The 10,733-nt window shown below is 57.9% G+C and overlaps 3 protein-coding genes across 3 annotated transcripts; 1 reads left to right on the top strand and 2 right to left on the bottom strand.

Moving 5' to 3' along the window:
• The first annotated feature begins 1,765 nt into the window (after positions 1-1,765).
• On the top strand, positions 1,766-5,240 carry B0I36DRAFT_323263 (elongation factor 2). Its single transcript, XM_046153944.1, has 4 exons — positions 1,766-2,009; positions 2,336-3,068; positions 3,132-4,907; positions 4,970-5,240. The coding sequence occupies exons 1-4, from the start codon at positions 2,002-2,004 to the stop codon at positions 4,985-4,987; spliced, it is 2,535 nt and encodes an 844-aa protein (XP_046012817.1). The 5' UTR covers positions 1,766-2,001; the 3' UTR covers positions 4,988-5,240.
• A 7-nt stretch (positions 5,241-5,247) lies between these two features.
• B0I36DRAFT_267900 (ABC transporter) lies at positions 5,248-8,183 on the bottom strand (the record flags this gene model as incomplete). Its single annotated transcript, XM_046151240.1, has 6 exons — positions 5,248-5,850; positions 5,899-7,092; positions 7,172-7,367; positions 7,472-7,591; positions 7,634-7,910; positions 8,094-8,183. 6 exons carry the CDS (start codon positions 8,181-8,183, stop codon positions 5,355-5,357), a joined length of 2,373 nt encoding a protein of 790 aa, XP_046012816.1. The 3' UTR covers positions 5,248-5,354.
• Positions 8,184-8,830: 647 nt separating this feature from the next.
• B0I36DRAFT_323260 (ATP-NAD kinase-like domain-containing protein) lies at positions 8,831-10,732 on the bottom strand. The gene has a single exon (XM_046153943.1). The coding sequence runs from the start codon at positions 10,617-10,619 to the stop codon at positions 9,141-9,143; it is 1,479 nt and encodes a 492-aa protein (XP_046012815.1). The 5' UTR covers positions 10,620-10,732; the 3' UTR covers positions 8,831-9,140.
• Position 10,733: the final 1 nt, after the last annotated feature.

The following is a 10,733-nucleotide window of genomic DNA, read 5'->3' as shown; positions in this document are numbered from 1 at the left end:
ATCGTCTAAAAGTGGAACGCAATTAAGCGGATGTTGGTTGTTGGTATGAAGCGGTTGACGACCACTCTCCATGTGTCGTTGAGGATCAGACGGGGAGGGTTGAAGTTGACCCGGATAGAGCTACCTGGCAGCATAGCCCCGGGGAGTGAGTGCTCCGGGGCTCGTTGTTCTGGCCATGTTGCCATGATTGTGACAAAACACCGCCTTGCCCGACGAATCGATGTGTGGCAAGAACTTGTGAGTCAATCGGCGAGAGACTCTGCATCAGCCCTTCCACGATAAGACAGGTCAGTGCGAGCTTGTCCAGCCGCAATCTGACCGTGTTCCAAGGTTTCTTGTCCCAGCAAAAGTGTCAGACGTTGAAAGGGTGTGGGTCGTGCTACAATCAAGCAAGTTGCTCTGCGAAGTAGTGAAACGAGATGCACACACTACAGCTGCTTCTGCACCGTCACCACACCAGCGTCGAGGACAACGCGCCACGACGGGAGTCATCCGGAGCGGCAATTCAGGGGCGGCAAGCGGCGAATGTGATTCATGGGGCAACCTTTGTAAGATGTCAAAGCTCCAGATTTAGGTTTGGCCAACCACCACCAGCTGCGAGCTGCGAGCTCCAAGCTTGGGGGAGCTCCAAAGCTCCAGAGGTTGGATGAGCTTGGGACTAGGAGCAAAATCGATTCACACACTGCCCAATCCCAGACATCCCAGATACAACGACTCGGTGGTATGTATGGTAAACGCGAAGCGACGGCAGGCCTGTTGACTGCGCAAATGACGGCAACAACGTCAGTCAGCGATCGGCCTGTTGCAAGTCGAGGCCCACCTAAGGCTTGCTGAAACGGGGAGGACTGACGGACGAGCAGGTGGCGCAGGTGACTCTTTAGCTGGCCAGCACTGGCCCTGCCGCTGAGGGGGCAAACCGGAAGGGTTTCGTGCCCTGGTCGAAAATGGACACACAAAGCGCAGAGACAGAGATTCAGAGATTTGGTTGTTGCATGCCATGTGAGGACGGACATAGGACCCCTCTTTCCCACTGGCGTCGGCCATGACGCGGTACATGTGCATGCCCCACAATGTACCCGTGGCTCACTGCCTGTGACGTGCAGGACTTGAGTCACGCCGGGGCCCGGCAAAAGTCGCTCGACGGGACTGCCCCACCAGGCTACCGGCAGATGCCCCACCTCGAGGGAAAACTTTTGGGCTCTTCGCAGGTGCTGAGTGAGTACGCTCGGCACCAGCCTGACGGGCAGCAAAAGGGCTTCCTCCTCTGTGCTGCTGGGAGCGGGCAGCACGGGGATGCCTTGCCCTCGCCGCATGACGCCCATTGGCTGGCCAGGCCAGGCCTCGGTGGTGCACTAAGTCCGTTGCTCCGTGGGAGTCAGTGCCCTGGCCTGGTTTGGATCAAGTGGGGGGAAGAATAAAAATTTCTGACTGCTGGCCGTGTGCAGCAGCAGCTAGGCACATCCACCCAGCATTGATCGAGGACGAGCCAGCGTCAGACTGGGGCTGCCGGCCCCTCTTTGCTGCTCGTCTTGGTGCAAGGTTGCCCCTCCCCCTCCATGCAAGGCAGGTCGAGCTCCTCCTGCGCCGCCCGCCACTGATCGTGTCTTTGCCTCGCACCACCCACTGGCACGCACTGCTCTGGTGCACACCCGGGCAGCTTCACTGGCGCTGGCTGCGCTTCCTGCTCGCCCGTGCTCCACTCTGCAGGCCCCTCCCCTCAGTCTGCCGTCCATTACCAATTTCTCCCCTCACCCGCCCTCGCCATCCACTCTTCATTTTCTTCCTCTTCTTCGCAAGCTGCCTTCCAAGCACCGATTCTTCTTCCCGAACCCAGGTGAAGAAGTCCGCGGCTGGTGTCATTATCGATCTCACGAGGCCTCACTCTCGTCGATAATACCCCGCCTTCCCGCTCCTCTGCGCGGTGTCAAGGCTTTCTGCTCTTCACAAAAAAAAAAACCAACAAAAGTTTAACAAGTCGAGTTCTCTCGCAAAACCGTCAAAATGGTCAAGTAGGTCCATCCCCGTCTTGAACCCTCCCCAAAAAGCATCTGCATCACATTCCTCATCTCTCCGGAGGCCTGCTTCGTCCCGGCTTCGCTGTCCGAATTTTGTGACGTCGTCGCAAGAATGGCTAGTCACCTCGTGGGTTACTTTGTGGTCGAGCGCAGAGGTCGTGTCATCTGGCGATGACTTCAAGATCTCGAGATGGCAGGCCCCAGCCGCACGATTTCTTCAAGGCACCACTACTGAGCAGGAGAGGAGTCCTACGCTGCGCAATAACAAGCAATCTCTGCACATTCACCTGCAATCAGTCATGCTAACTGCTCGTCTCCAGCTTCACCATCGACGAGATCCGGGCGCTTATGGACAAGCCTACCAACGTCCGTAACATGTCCGTCATTGCCCACGTCGATCACGGCAAGTCTACCCTGACCGACTCCCTCCTCGCCAAGGCTGGTATCATTTCCACCGCGAAGGCTGGTGATGCCCGTGCCACCGATACTCGTGCCGACGAGCAGGAGCGTGGTATTACCATCAAGTCCACTGCCATCTCCCTGTACGGTACCCTCGATGACCCCGAGGACATCAAGGACATTGTCGGCCAGAAGACGGACGGCTCCGACTTCCTTATCAACCTTATCGACTCGCCCGGTCACGTTGATTTCTCTTCCGAAGTCACTGCTGCCCTCCGTGTCACTGATGGTGCTCTCGTCGTCGTCGACACCATCGATGGTGTCTGCGTCCAGACCGAGACTGTCCTGCGTCAGGCTCTTACCGAGCGCATCAAGCCCGTCGTTGTCATCAACAAGGTCGACCGTGCTCTTCTCGAGCTCCAGGTCTCCAAGGAGGATCTGTACCAGTCCTTCTCGCGTACCATCGAGTCCGTCAACGTCGTCATCTCCACCTACACCGACAAGACCGCTGGTGACCTTCAGGTCTACCCCGAGAAGGGTACCGTGGCTTTCGGCTCCGGTCTCCACGGCTGGGCTTTCACCATCCGCCAGTTCGCCACCCGCTACGCCAAGAAGTTCGGTGTCGACCGCAACAAGATGATGGAGCGTCTCTGGGTAAGCTCCTGCCGCCACAAGTAAAGTCTGTGTCTTGGCCAAAAACACTAACACATGCAACAGGGTGACAGCTACTTCAACCCCAAGACCAAGAAGTGGACCAAGAACGGTACCCACGAGGGCCAGCAGCTTGAGCGTGCCTTCAACCAGTTCATCCTGGACCCCATCTTCAAGATCTTCGCTGCCGTCATGAACTTCAAGAAGGACGAGATCACCCAGCTCCTTACCAAGCTTGACCTCAAGCTGCCCACCGCCGAGCGCGAGAAGGAGGGCAAGCAGCTCCTCAAGGCCGTCATGAAGACCTTCCTTCCTGCTGCCGACTCCCTTTTGGAGATGATGATTCTCCACCTTCCTTCCCCTGTTACTGCTCAGCGCTACCGTGTTGAGACTCTGTACGAGGGTCCCCAGGACGACGAGGCCGCTGTCGGTATCCGTGAGTGTGACCCCAAGGGTCCCCTCATGCTCTACGTCTCCAAGATGGTGCCGACCTCCGATAAGGGTCGGTTCTACGCTTTCGGACGTGTCTTTTCAGGTACCGTCCGCTCCGGTCTCAAGGTCCGCATCCAGGGCCCCAACTACGTCCCCGGCAAGAAGGAGGACCTCTTCATCAAGGCTATCCAGCGTACCGTCCTGATGATGGGTGGCAAGGTCGAGCCCATTGACGACATGCCTGCCGGTAACATTGTCGGCCTGGTCGGTATCGACCAGTTCCTGCTCAAGTCTGGTACTCTTACCACCATCGACACTGCCCACAACCTCAAGGTCATGAAGTTCTCCGTGTCGCCCGTCGTCACCCGCTCCGTCCAGGTCAAGAACGCCCAGGATCTTCCCAAGCTCGTCGAAGGTCTCAAGCGTCTCTCCAAGTCCGACCCCTGTGTCCTGACCAGCTCCAACGAGTCTGGTGAGCACGTCGTCGCCGGTGCCGGTGAGCTGCACTTGGAGATCTGCTTGCACGATCTCGAGCACGACCACGCTGGTGTGCCTCTCATCTTCTCGGACCCCGTCGTCCAGTACCGTGAGACTGTTGCCGGCAAGTCCAGCATGACTGCCCTGTCCAAGTCGCCCAACAAGCACAACCGTCTTTACATGGTTGCCGAGCCCATCACCGAGGAGCTCGCCAAGGACATTGAGGATGGCAAGATCAGCCCCAAGGACGATTTCAAGGCCCGCGCCCGTCTCCTTGCCGACGAGCACGGCTGGGATGTCACCGATGCCCGCAAGATTTGGTGCTTCGGTCCCGACACCACCGGTGCCAACTTGCTCGTCGACCAGACCAAGGCCGTCCAGTACCTCAACGAAATCAAGGATTCCGTCGTCTCTGGTTTCCAGTGGGCTACCCGCGAGGGTCCCGTTGCCGAGGAGCCCATGCGTGCCGTCCGCTTCAACATCCTCGATGTTACCCTGCACGCTGATGCCATCCACCGCGGTGGTGGCCAGGTTATCCCTACCGCCAGACGTGTCCTGTACGCCGCCTCTCTGCTTGCTGAGCCGGCTATCATGGAGCCTGTCTTCCTGGTTGAGATCCAGGTCAACGAGGCCACCATGGGTGGTGTCTACGGTGTCCTGACCCGCCGGAGAGGTCACGTCTTCAACGAGGAGCAGCGCCCTGGTACTCCTCTCTTCACCATCAAGGCCTACCTGCCCGTCATGGAGTCTTTCGGCTTCAACGCCGATCTGCGCCAGGCTACTTCCGGCCAGGCTTTCCCCCAGCTTGTCTTCGACCACTGGCAGATCCTGCCCGGTGGCTCTCCCCTCGACCCCACCTCCAAGACCGGCAAGATCGTCCAGGAGACCCGCAAGCGCAAGGGTATCAAGGTCGAGGTTCCCGGCTACGAGAACGTAAGTTATTATCAACAATCACGTCTTGCCATGCTTGACAATGCTAACAGTCTCTTTTATAGTACTACGACAAGTTGTAAGCGGTTCCCGTCGACCAAGAATGAAAAGAAGCCTGGCAGATGCCTCGACAGCATCGCCAAGTGGTTTGGCGCAGGCCTCCTTTGGTAGGTATGCTCAGAGAAAAGGGCAGGCCAGGGAGGCTGTCAAAATGAGCCAAGGTGCAAACGGATACGCAAAAGCTACGTTCTGGCGCGACAAACGCGATTGGACTAGCAGACACCGTCTTATGCTTATATGCCCGTAGTGATGACGAATTGAATCATGTTAAGACAAGTCTGTACATGCTCACATTTGTGAATGGTGAATGTTGGATGGTGTGTAATTACGCTCTCTAAAGGAGGGCGGAGCTGCTACAGTACCGGCCTTTGGTTTCGTTTTATGCGCTTGTCAACCATTCATCAACTTACGGACTCTCTTCTCCATGCTGTCTTCAAACTCTTGCACTCCACCGGACAGAAAAGATAATTTTCCGGCACGGAGCCGGTAGAGCAACCTTCTACGCGGCACCGCGTCACCACTCGGGTCATCTTCATCACTCTCGTCCTCGCCACTGTCTCCCCCGCCGCCACCTGCACCATCGCCTAGGATGCCCTCTATGACGCCCCTCATGAACCACCTGTCGTGGCTGACCAGGACGACCGCTCCCGGCCAGGACCTGAGCGCGTCGCGCATTGCCGTGACGGTCTCGTAGTCGAGATGGGTCGTGACCTCGTCGAGGACGAGGAGCTGCGGCGAGCGGGCGAGGATCCGTGCCATGCCCAGGTGGACGAGCTGGCCGCCCGAGAGCTTGCGGAGGGGCACGTCGGACGCGATCCGGCCGGGGAGGCCCAGGGTGCCGAGGAGGCTGCGGATTGCGCCCTCGTCGAGGGCGGAGGAGGTCGTGCTGCTGCTGCCGCTGCTGTTGCTGGGTATACTTGACGAGGAGGAGGACTGGTCTAACATTAGCAGGCGTAGGGCTGTAAGCTCGCCGGGTTGCTGCTGTTGCTGTGGCTGCCGAGCAAAGTTGCTGGCCAGGGCGAGAAGGTCGTCTACGGCGTGCTGTGAGTAGTAGCCCATCCTCAGACGCGGGTGTGCGGTGAAGTTCCCTGTTGTGGGCTTGGCCTGCTGTACGAGGAGCTTGATCAGGGTCGATTTCCCGCTGCCGTTGAGACCCAGGATGCCGATCCGGTCCCCCATCTGGACCGTCATGTTGATTTCTTGCAGGACAAGCGGTGTCGAGGACTTGGCCGCCGCCGCCGCCGCGCGTGTGGCGGAGGGATAGCGAAAGGAGACGTTTTCCAGACTCAGCAGGGACCCGGGGAAGCGCAGCTCTGGAGGGTCGGGGAGTACAAAGCGCACCGTCTTGTCGTCCTGGGGGATGTCAATCTCTGCACGACTGGTCAGGTGGTAGCCGACGAGGTCGCGGTTGAGCTTGAAGCGGGTGCCCTTGCTGCTGACCTCGAGGCCCATGCGGTCGTCGAGCTTCTTCTGGCGGGACTTTGCCTGGCGGATCTTGTTGGCGTCGTCCTTGGCCTTGCCCTCGCGCATGTTGCGCTGGATCGTCGCCTGCATGTGCTCCTTCTGCCTCTCCTGCGCGTCCTTCATGCGGGTGAGGTGGAGCTTCTTCTCGGCGCGGGAGGCCTCGTAGGTGGGCAGGCTGCCGTGGAAGTAGGTGATTTCCTTGTCGCGGATGATGAGCAGGTCTGTGCAGAGCGAGATGAAGGCGCGGTCATGGGAGACGAGGATCAGCGTCGGCGGTGGTGATGATGACGGTGTTGACGAATCGTTGCTGCCGGTGGATGATGATTCCTCGGCCAGCCCGATGAGGTAACGCTGCAGCCACATGATGCCCAGCATGTCGAGGAAGTTTGTGGGCTCGTCAAGGATGAGCATGTCCGTGTCGTCCTGGAGCAGCGCCGTTGCGAGAGCCGTCCGCATCCGCCACCCTCCCGACAGGCTGCTGACGGGCTTCTGGATTGTCGCGTCGGTGAACCCGAGACCGGCGAGGATCTGTTTCGCCCGGCTCTCGACCTGGGCCATCCTGGACGGCTCGACCTGGAGATGCAAGTCGGCGAGCATGTCTGCAGCCTCGCCCGTCTCTTGGGCCAGCGTATCTGGAGATATCTCATCGTCCGGTTGTTCAAACCTGCGAGATGGATCGGGGGTCTTTGTCAGTGTTCTCCGTCGTCGACACTACAGGGGGGAAAGTTCAACATTGGACTGACTGGGTTGTCCTAAACTCTTGGACTTTCTTCTCCATCTCTTTCAGAGCCTTCCTCGCCTGTAGGCCCCTGGCACCACTGCGCAACCTGGCATCCTTGTCCTTGAGAAACAGCTCCTGCTGGAGACGATCGTACTTGAGCTTGCGCAGTCCCTTCAGTGCTCCGAAGGGACTCGGGCTGTCGACTGCTTGCGAGAGAACTATCCGCAATGAGTGCATGTCAGCATCTTCCTGGTAAGAGAACTTCAGGGCCACACGACCGGTCCCGTCCCGTCTCTCAGGGCGCGGAGGAAAGAGCACTCACGCTGGATCTCCCTCTGCACCTTCTCCCTCGAGGTCGCACGCTCAATCACCTCCTCGAGCACATTCATGCTCTGCCTCGCCTCCTCACCACCACCAGCACCGGCACCCGAGCCGCCAGTCTCTTGATCACTGCTGCCCTCCTTGCCAGAGTCTGCTGCAGCACTCGCAGTCTGCTGCAGCAGCACGACCCTCGTCTCCTCGGGGATCCCGGGGATCAGCTTCTCGGCAATCGCCCGCAGCAGCGTCGACTTGCCCGTGCCGTTGCGCCCGACAAGGGCATACCGCTGCCCGGCCTTGAGCCGCAGCTTGGCGTTGCTCAGGATCTCGACGCTGCTCGTCTCTGCTTTTGCCGCCCTCGACGAAACCTTTTTCTTGCCGTCGATGGAGGAGGGTGTTCTGGGGCTTGATTTGACAGTGATGTTCAGTCCTTCGATGTCAAGCTGTTTTTCGGATGCTTGTGTTAATCTACAACTATGCTCTTGACGGGGACACTTATAACTAGGTGGGGATTCATGTGATAGGTAGACTCTTTTCTTTTGACCCGATTGCCAGAAAAGAAAAAAGAAAAAGAAAAACAATATTCATATGATTTGCGGACTCCTGATGTGTTGCTGGGGACTTACCTCGCGGTAACTAGGCGTCGCAATGTTGAACCTCGTCTGCTTGGCCGTGCACAGTATCGTCGCGACCGACTCGGCGTCCATGGAGGTCATGATGGCAGTGAACAATAATCTCGATTCGTAAAGACTTTGGGAACGCAGTTGCGCAGTATTTGCAACTTCAGAAAGATCTCCAGAAGGGCGGGCTTTGTAAAACGCTCTTTGGATGTTGGCCCGTGGGAAGGAAGGATTCGGTGGCTGCAAAAATGCCGTGTAGCAAGATGCGTGTGTGTGGCTCGTATAAGTCCGTCAGTTGACGCTGGACTTGCACTTACTTTGCTTTCCGTGCCTGGCCTGGAACCCTTTGTTGTTCGTGATCAGTTTCAACACAAGTTGGGAAGACAAGAACGACAACTACAGCGGTGCATGGGAAACAGGAAACAACTTTTCAAGAAAAGGCATCTTGGGATTACTTGGAGAGACAATTTACTTTACATGAGCAATTGGGTTCAGCTGTGACACCATTTTGGGGACAACTCCAGCAGCCCCATCCTCACGCACCCATTCCACTCCAGCGCGGGTTTAGCGCAGAATGAATCATACTGATTCACTCCCCGTGATTCGCTGGCGCTTGGGTTGCACCAGACTAGAGGCGGCCCCCCCCCCCCAACACTCTCCAGCTCGTGGGCGATCCTCTACCTTGGGATCGATGAAATGGGATGGGTTCTGATATTTCTTTGTTTGGTGGGTATTCCTGGTAAATTGGAACATGTACGATTGCAACTGGAGTTTCGGGAACCACTGGGAAGTACATGGGCTGGCACCATGTTGAGTGACAGGTCTCGTATCTCGTCTCATGGAACAATGACTTCCTTTTCCACAGAAAATTGCGGAGCAGAGGCTGGTTGGTCTAGGGAGAATTGTTTGTGCTGGACTGTATCGGGTTCATTCTATGACTCGAGATTGTTCTATATGCAGAACAGAAAGTATATGCAACGGATCCTGCACCGGCACTGACTAGCACAGCTATGCACAGTCTCTCGAACCAGAGCGGCACCATGCCAACTGAGCTTACTCCTCGAGAGCTGCCGGATCTACCAAGATACGCAGCCGCCCAGCCGTCTCGCGCGACACAGTCATGCTTCCGCCTTCGGGGATCTCGACAATCGTCCCGTCAATACACACCTTTCGCCATCTGTCGTCGGACTCGTGGGTAGTGATCTTGACCGCCGTCGGAACCTCGTCGTAGCCCACGGCATACTCCTGCCCGCTACCACCATCCCCGCCCTCCGCAGCCTCGTCGGCGTCGGTCCACCGCATGCCAATGTGTTTCCCGTCATCATAGGCCTTCATCATGACATCCATGATCCGCTTGCCCTGTTCTGGGCCGTTGCCGATGCCAAAGTGCACGAGCCGCAACGTGTTGTCCAACGGCTTGCTGTGTGGAGAGATGGTAAACGTCCTCTCGAGGTTGGACACCATCGTTGCTAGGATATACGCGTGCCGGTCCCGGTCGATCTTGGTCGCCGAGCCGGGCCTGCCGTCCGACGACGTCGACGAGAGCAGCTCCACAGTGGCCTGGTATCCGTGCGCCTCCTTGAGGAGCTCGCCAGCAACCATTTGGAAACGTTTGTCGCCGTGCTTCCGGTACTCTTCCGTGTCGCTTTCCCAGACGAGCTGGCTGTGAAACCCATAGCTGGCCACTATCGCACCATAGAGCTTAGATACGAGCTCGCCACGGTCGGAGCCGTGGACCAAGTGCGAGCCTTGCGAGAACTCTGCCCGGAAGCACGGGAGGGGCGCATCCTTTCCACGAAGTAAGGTCCGGAGTCCTTGGACCAGAGGAGAGACAGCCGGGGTACCCGAGACCGTCTGCTTATGCAGGGAGTTGAACAGCGCATTGCCAGTGCCTAGAGGGAGGACGGCAATCAGAGGTTGCCGTGGTTCTGGCTGACTACCGCCAGCCTCGTGGTCCGCCTCTTGCCTCGTGTCAATGGCGTTGAGAAGCTCCACGACACCACCATCGCCGCTAAGCAAGACGATCGTGTGCTTGCCTGACGATCCGAGGCTACTGCCAAAAGCCCCTATGCTTTGCGGGCCACTGGTGTTCTCGACGTGATAATAGCTTGTCTTGCTTTCTTCAGACGCCGTCTCGCTGCCGTGGCCCGAATCGTCGGTTTCACGCAAGCCGAGCTCGTGGAAGATCTTGTGCAAAACGTTGCGCTCAAAGTCCGACGCCCGGCCCGTGCCGGACTTTGTGGACACCACGACGTGTACTTGCCGGTCGCGCCGTTCGCTCCGCAGATACGCGGGGATCTCGGACACCAGCAACTCATCAATCCAAGTTTGCGGAACTGAAGTTAGTTGCTCGTGCAGGAGTCTGTAGCCAGTCTGCTGCTGTCCGGCTTCGCCAGCAGCCTTGGCAACCTCCTCGAGTCCGTAGACATCATAACCCGCGGGATCTTGCTGTTCTGGCTGCCGCCTGCGGATGTAAATGATCGACTCGACCGGGATGGTGCTGCCAGGTAGCGTGGCGGTGCTGGTCGCCATGATGTGAATATGTTTCCACAGAAATAACGATATGGCGGGATCCAAGACTGACTGGCCTCGAAGAAAGTTGAAAGGAATGACCTTCGTGGGCCGCGGCGTGGTAAGCAGAAACGT

The sequence above is a fragment of the Microdochium trichocladiopsis genome, assembly GCF_020744255.1.
Source record: "Microdochium trichocladiopsis strain MPI-CAGE-CH-0230 chromosome Unknown B0I36scaffold_5, whole genome shotgun sequence".
Taxonomy (NCBI): Eukaryota; Fungi; Ascomycota; class Sordariomycetes; order Xylariales; family Microdochiaceae; genus Microdochium; species Microdochium trichocladiopsis.
The sequence above is the reverse complement of the archived record's forward strand: the minus strand, read 5'-3'. Positions and strand labels throughout refer to the sequence as shown.

Coding starts and splice junctions, on each gene's coding strand:
- B0I36DRAFT_323263 (XM_046153944.1), top strand. Junction 3,069..3,131: donor AGATGATGGAGCGTCTCTGG/GTAAGCTCCTGC, acceptor CACATGCAACAG/GGTGACAGCTACTTCAACCC.
- B0I36DRAFT_323260 (XM_046153943.1), bottom strand. CDS start 10,619: ATGGCGACCAGCACCGCCACGCTACCTGGCAGCACCATCCCGGTCGAG.